The sequence below is a fragment of the Lathyrus oleraceus genome, chromosome 1 (genome assembly GCF_024323335.1).
Source record: "Lathyrus oleraceus cultivar Zhongwan6 chromosome 1, CAAS_Psat_ZW6_1.0, whole genome shotgun sequence".
Lineage (NCBI taxonomy): Eukaryota > Viridiplantae > Streptophyta > Magnoliopsida > Fabales > Fabaceae > Lathyrus > Lathyrus oleraceus.
In genome coordinates this window covers 413,769,947-413,777,002 of record NC_066579.1, presented here as the reverse complement: position 1 = coordinate 413,777,002, position 7,056 = coordinate 413,769,947, and the positions used below count along the sequence as shown (strand labels likewise).

General features: G+C 35.3%; 2 protein-coding genes across 2 annotated transcripts; both read left to right on the top strand.

Moving 5' to 3' along the window:
* The first annotated feature begins 468 nt into the window (after window positions 1–468).
* On the top strand, window positions 469–4,295 carry LOC127077011 (fumarylacetoacetase). The gene is made up of 14 exons (XM_051018691.1): window positions 469–915; window positions 1,241–1,319; window positions 1,592–1,650; window positions 1,735–1,859; window positions 1,944–2,018; window positions 2,277–2,352; window positions 2,553–2,652; window positions 2,730–2,789; window positions 2,933–3,003; window positions 3,105–3,167; window positions 3,296–3,360; window positions 3,496–3,592; window positions 3,714–3,839; window positions 3,999–4,295. Exons 1-14 carry the CDS (start codon window positions 709–711, stop codon window positions 4,059–4,061), a joined length of 1,266 nt encoding a protein of 421 aa, XP_050874648.1. The 5' UTR covers window positions 469–708; the 3' UTR covers window positions 4,062–4,295.
* A 900-nt stretch (window positions 4,296–5,195) lies between these two features.
* Window positions 5,196–6,830, top strand: LOC127077027 (BAG family molecular chaperone regulator 5, mitochondrial). Its single transcript, XM_051018692.1, has 2 exons — window positions 5,196–6,036; window positions 6,680–6,830. The coding sequence occupies exons 1-2, from the start codon at window positions 5,489–5,491 to the stop codon at window positions 6,714–6,716; spliced, it is 585 nt and encodes a 194-aa protein (XP_050874649.1). The 5' UTR covers window positions 5,196–5,488; the 3' UTR covers window positions 6,717–6,830.
* The last annotated feature ends 226 nt before the right edge of the window (window positions 6,831–7,056 follow it).

Below are 7,056 nucleotides of genomic sequence, written 5' to 3'. Positions count from 1 at the left end.
CCACTGTTTTGCGAGCACTTCAAACATAAATATTTTATATTTTTAAATTTAAAAGATTCACCGGCCACCGGACTCGCTTGTCTGCTCTCATTATTTTGCCGTGGGGATAGATTTTTTCCTCGTACCTTTGACTATATCTGATCTATTCCTATCCGTTTTGTGGAGTAAAATTAAATACGGTGGACATGCCGTTTGCACTCACCTCTAAGTAGACTTAACTTTAGACTATAGAGTATTAGAAATCTCGAAATTTTAAATCATTAAATAATTGTTTAAATGTGCTGAAATAAAATAACTTGCCTGTAAAATACTCAATTTTGTATGATAAATAGAAAAATTGTGAGTAAAAGACGAGCGTGTCACTAAGTCACTCTAAAAGGGTAGGTGGCTGCCTACCCCCTCTATCTACGTATCTACCGGTAACAATCTTCTATATCCCTCCCAAGAACCACGCCATAAATCCAAATCAAAAATAAAATAAACCACACTTTGAGAAATTTATTTTAAAAATATCTTTTTGTCGGTTTAATAGCTGAAATTTTATAATAATAAATGAGTAGAATGCCGTGAATTCTAATTTCACAACTTATTAGTAGTACTCTCTCTCTATAGCTCTAGCAATTCATTTTATACAGAACACTCTGTTTATTGTCTCTTTCATCTTACCATCCTTGACTTCATCTCAACCACGACGCAACCGTCAACACCATGACTCTTCTTCAATCCTTCATCCAAGTCCACCCAGATTCTCACTTCCCCATTCAGAATCTCCCTTACGGAATCTTCAAGCCCCAACCAGATTCTTCCCCTCGTCCCGGCGTAGCCATCGGCGATTTCGTTCTCGACCTCTCCGAGATCTCTTCCGCCGGTCTTTTCAACGGCACTCTTCTAACTAACTCCGATTGCTTCCTCCAGGTTCCTCAACTCTCTCTTCATCACTACTACACTTTCTAATTTTCCTGCTTCAAAATCTGCGTTACTTCAAACTTTCTTTTATTTTACCTAAAATTTAGTGTTATTTTATTTTATTTTAGTTTTTACATTCCTACTTTATTACGCACTCTTTTTGTTTTCGCTTGGAAACCGGAAGGAAGTGAAAAATGAGAACCTTATTGTTAGGATGATGAACACTCTTGTGCAATTATGTCCTTTTTAGTAATTTGCAACATTAGATTATATTTTTTATTTTTTTAATATATAGTTTTATGATGCTGTTTTTGTTATCTTTTTAATTTAACAGCCTAATCTAAATAAGTTTGTATCACTCGGAAGACCAGCATGGAAGGAAGCTCGTGCCACTCTTCAAAAACTCTTATCATGTATAAATTCTTCAACATTATGATATTGTGATTATGACTTTATGCCATTACACTCAGGCGTCGACACCAATACTAATTTGAAATGAATAAATTAAAAATAATCAATAGTGTTGGTTTCAGAGACGACACTGACACTACACCTTTTTCAAAGGTGTCGTGGTACAAAGCATGTTTGTTCATGCATGTTAAATACTTTGATTTTGTATTAGCTGCAATGGCTGTTTTTTTTTTTTTTTTAATGTTTATTGAATTGATTTTGCTTTTGAATGCAGCAACTGAGCCAACTTTGAGGGACAATGATGTTCTGAGGCAGAAATCACTTGTGCCTTTGGTATTACAGATTGTAGTTGACATTTTCGTATTGTTGTATTGTGTTTGTAACTTGTTATAACAATTTTGATGTGTGTGTTTCCAGAGCCAAGTAGAATTGCTTCTCCCTGTTGCAATTGGGGACTATTCGGACTTCTTTACGTCTCTGCATCACACTAAAAATTGTGGAATCATATTTCGCGGTCCGGAGAATCCTGTTTTAGAGAATTGGTGTGTTGAATTTTATGGCTTCTCAAGTCAAACAAGTGTATTTTTTTTTGTTGTACTGAAAAATGAGAGAAATTTGGTTCGCAGGTATCACTTGCCTGTTGCTTATCATGGACGGGCATCTTCTGTTGTTGTTTCCGGAACAGATATCATTCGACCGAGGTCAGAAGTTTTTTTCTAATTGAAATGTTTTCTTGTCATTAGTTCACACTCTTTAGGGGATATTTAATTATACCAGTATGTCTTTGGGAGGTTAACGATTTATGAAGATATATTCTATTAATGTTTTGTTTCTTTAACATGGGAAGTTTTGAAATGCATGCTTGTCTCTATCATATGTAATTTTTTCTTAATATGTGTGAACTAAACAATCGAGCTTATGTATGTCACAATATTTGTCTACTTTGTGTGTTTGTTCAGGGGTCAAGCTCATCCTGCCGGAAACCCTTCACCGTACTTTGGCCCTACATTGAAGCTTGACTTTGAGTTGGAAATGGTTAGTTTTTTTCTACATAGATTTTCTAATGCCACATTTCTCACTATAACGCGCATGCCATGTTTTATTTAAAACTATGAAAATCAAGGTTATATATTCAGTCATTTACTTCTTTGTTTTAGTTGTTCTAAATGAGTTGTTATGGTAATTTACCGGTTTTCATTTGTTTTATTATGAATACAATCTTAATTTTCTTACAGGCTACTATTGTCGGACCTGGAAACGAACTAGGAAAACCTGTAGATATAAACAATGCTGAAGATCATATCTTTGGACTTGTTCTACTGAATGACTGGAGTGGTAATTGTTCAATTCAATATCTATTTTTGATGTTAATGCGATCTATAGTTGATGCTTCACTGAATTAAATTTGGCAGCTCGAGATATTCAGGCATGGGAATATGTTCCTCTTGGTCCTTTTCTTGGAAAAAGTTTCGGTAAGAAGTTTCAATTAATTACTTCAGATGTTTAAGTCCTTTAGGAAAATAAAACTGAGCATTTGGATGAACGTTTTCTCCTTAATTATCAATGCTATTATAGTGTTAATCTTGTTTTATGGTGTGTGCCAAAAATTATATAGCCACATCGATATCACCTTGGATTGTGACCTTGGACGCATTAGAACCTTTTGCTTGTGAAGCCCCGAAACAGGTAATAGGTTTTTTACATTCGGGTTTGACATTTTAGAAACTTTATAATTAGGCTGCTCATGTATGAAGTTTATAATAAACACGCCGATCCATAAAATGCAGGATCCTCCTCCACTTCCTTACTTGGCCGAAAAAGTATCCAAAAACTATGATCTTTCGCTAGAGGTATTTCAAAGAATCTTCCTTCTTTTGCATATGTCAGTGACAATATAATATCTCTTCATAATCTTTGTAGACAACAGCCAACTTTCCGATTTCTTAAGTTAATCATAAAACTTCTATTTTGGTGCAAGGTCCACATTAAACCTGCTGGTCACAAAGATTCAAGTGTTGTTACGCGAAGTAACCTCAAGCATTTGTAAGGACTTCATCTTCAAATAATATTGATTTAATCCTTACCTGCCCTGTTACTTTTTTTGTCGGTCATGTACCCTTTGAAACTGTTATACATAAAAATTATGCATCCACTTATTCTAGCCCTGTCGTTTTATAGATATTGGACATTGACTCAACAACTTGCTCACCACACAATCAATGGTTGCAACCTGAGGCCAGGCGACATTCTTGGAACTGGGACAATTAGTGGCCCTGTAAGATTCAATATTTTATGGTGTCTAACTTCCCAATACATTTTCTTTCTTTCATGAATTGTTACCTATCAATCTGGTTGATGAGTTTTAGTTATATGATAATGCTTGTTTTTCACTGTAGGAGCTAGAGTCTCGGGGATGCTTACTAGAGTTAACATGGAATGGACAAAATCCGCTGTCTTTGAATGGGTTAGATAGAAAATTTCTTGAAGATGGAGATGAAGTCACCTTAACTGGATATTCCAAGGTTACAATCAAATTAAAGTCTTCAATGCCTTCTTTTCCTTTCTAAAGTGTAGTTATATTTTCTTCAAATAGCTAAAGTCATATGACATTTTTATTAGTTGTGGAACACTAGAACTTGAAGAACTTCTATATGAAAAGGTCTAACATTCTTGCTTTTCAGGGAGATGGTTACACTATCGGGTTTGGTACATGCTCCGGCAAGATTGTTCCATCAGCTCCTTGAGGGCAGTATTTTCCAGTGGTGTGGTATGGTGGAGGTTGTTGAAGCTGTAGAATCAGGAATCCTTTCTCCTTAGTTCTTTTTCTACTGTAATTTTCTCTTATTACTTGACTTCGGAAAGAGACTTGAATAAAACTGGCTTTTATGAGAGGATTGTTATGTTCTTTAGTGTGCTATCCATTTGTTTAGCATGAATCAAAAATTGAGATGAAATAATGATTATAACATTCTCTGGGACATTTTTTTGTTGCTAGATTAGTTATTTCTAGTTAGAAATTTGTTATGCAATCACTTATTCACTCGACCAACGAAAGTATTAAAAAATAGAGAACCAAAATAAACGGATTTGTAAATGAAACTACTACTATAACAACCAATTTAAATTAAACTCAAAGGGAGTAGCAAAAACATGATTCATCAATGTTACACTTCAAAGGATATAAACATTGGATTTAAAATAACAAATACTACAATCATACAGATTCTTAAAACCAGTCTAACATTCATCTTCTAAAAAGAGTAGTTTAAATAATCGTTAGTGTGAAGAGTAATAATTACAAAATGCAACCAAAAAAGTAAAGCAAAGAAAAAGAGAGACACAATAAAGACAAAACATGTTTAATATATCATTACTTTCATTTGAGGTTATCATCATCTTAAAATATGAACCGGAATCTAACGAGTCTCAACACCCTCACTTGACATTGTACTCATGCAATCAGCTTCTATTTTCAGACACCTCTTTAACCAAAACGTTATTCTCTTTAGGGTTTGATATCGGGGCGGGTTGTGTCCAAAAGCAACCCGCAGCAGTTGAGTTTGGATGGATGGTAGATTTTGAGTCTAATCCCAACCCATTGTTTACATCTACTATCAATAATATGTGACCTAGTATTGATTTTTAGAAAGATACTCGTATTTGGCTGCATGTGCACATTTCATATGTGGTGATTTTTGTGACATATCAGCTCTACTGTATTAGTAAGTCGTAAGTGTGTATGCGCAACAATAGACACCAATCGATTTGTGACTTGCAAATCATGTACTACTAAAATATACTGTTTGCATGTCATTACATAACAGCAAAAATGATATAATTACAGAACTATTAACTGAGTTGATTTAGTAGAAATTTCATACTTGTAATTTTGTTTTGTAAGACAACTTACAATTAACCGGTGGTCCTAATTTTAGGCTGAAAAGTTAAAGTGACACTATTTTAATTTCTTTTGTTGTTGTTAAAAATGAATTGTATCATCTCACCCCACAAGAACAAAACCTTACCGCCAACCCCATTCAAGTAAAAATCCCAAAACCACAAAACAAAAGTCCTTTCCTATTTTCCACCAAACTCCACTATCTCAAAACTGAGTTTTCAGCTGCCATTCTCTGCAATCTCTGACTCCAAAATCATCCCTTTTCCCCATGAAATGAAATCCTCTTCCAATTCCAACCCCAACTTCTTCTACCACAATGACCATACTACCCCTCCCCAAAACCCAAATTCCACTCAACTCCCTCCCCAATCCCAATCCAACGCCGCCCTCACCATCCAATCCACCTACCGATCCCACCGCATCCGCACCCTCTATCGCAAAATCTCCACCGTCGACTCTGAAGCCGACCACCTCCAACGCCTAATCCAGCTTCAAGACACGGTAGACTTAATCCGCAACAACCACTTGGAAAAACTAAAAATGAACGAAGCACTCATGAATCTACTTCTCAAGCTCGATTCCGTTCCCGGAATCGATCCAGCCGTGAGAGAAGCCAGGAGAAAAGTCACCCGTCGGATCGTGGGTTTACAAGAGATACTCGACTCTGTTTCGGAAGCAAAAGTTGATGAATGCGATTGGTGGTCGTTGAACAATTGGGATCAAGTTATTGAACAAATGGAAGAAAGTATTTGTAGAGAGAAAGGTGGTGATGATATGGAGAAGTTTTGTGCTCAAAATCTTGGATTTCGGTGCTTACAAAGGTTTCTTCATGAACCCTGATTCCCAATTTAGTATATAAACCTGCATACTTACTGTTTGACAAAATGTCTAAACTGCAATTTATAACTATGTTTTATATTTTGTATGCTATTAATATTAGTATCTCTTAACTGTAAGTAGTTATGTAATGTACCTAGTTACCTATCTAAGAATCTTTGTACTTGATGAGCTTGTTATAGCGTAAGCATATACAAGACAATGAAATTGGTGTTGGTATGAATTAGTTAAATTAGATAACCTTATTTGATTTTCAAATTATATGATAAATTCAAAACAAGTACAAGATCCATCAACTGTTTTGGATTTGCTTATCTACTTTGATACATAGCATGAGTTTATAGCTTACCATACATCCTAAGGTCGTCTCAGATCACTATTATAAGCAAAAGTTCTATTTTCAATTTTCAAGTTCATTGAATAACTTATGTATCTGATCTAGATGTAGATAAGAGACATTAAGTATTCAATGTATGTGAAAAGAAAACATTTACTTATAATAGTGAAGAGTAGTATTATTTTGGAACCAAACCAAGTAACTAGGGTAATAGAAAGTACTGTGATTTCTAAGAGGGCTAGTTGCCGCAGTTACACTTACATTTTAACATGCATTTCTTGCAATCATAGAGATTTGGGTAGCAAGTATTGCAGTTACATTTGTTGATACATGCGTACTTTAATCCGCCATCCCATAAGCAACGAGCCATGCAGTGAAGGATTGGTGTGCATGATGGACAACTTGTTTTCATCTGGTAAAAAATGCAGTCTTTGCATCCTCTGCCATCTAGGGGTGGACAAGTCATAGCAGGTGAAGCCATCAGTAGCATAATCAGTGAGAGTGCTTGGATTTGGATTGCCATTCTCTGCTTCTTGGCCTCCATGATCTTGTTGTCTTTGTAGAAGTGTTGTAGGGCCGTCTCTTTACAAAATATGGTGAAGAGTGTGATCAAGGAAATGAAGATATATGGTATAGTTATAAGGTTATAATGGTTCTAGTTCATAGT

Excerpts from the sequence above, each read along its gene's own strand:
- LOC127077027 (XM_051018692.1), top strand. The coding sequence starts at position 5,489 with ATGAAATCCTCTTCCAATTCCAACCCCAACTTCTTCTACCACAATGAC. Across the intron at positions 6,037-6,679 it reads GGATTTCGGTGCTTACAAAG|AGATTTGGGTAGCAAGTATT; the intron begins GTTTCTTCATGA and ends TTGCAATCATAG.
- LOC127077011 (XM_051018691.1), top strand. The coding sequence starts at position 709 with ATGACTCTTCTTCAATCCTTCATCCAAGTCCACCCAGATTCTCACTTC. Across the intron at positions 2,653-2,729 it reads TCTACTGAATGACTGGAGTG|CTCGAGATATTCAGGCATGG; the intron begins GTAATTGTTCAA and ends TAAATTTGGCAG. Across the intron at positions 3,361-3,495 it reads CGAAGTAACCTCAAGCATTT|ATATTGGACATTGACTCAAC; the intron begins GTAAGGACTTCA and ends GTCGTTTTATAG.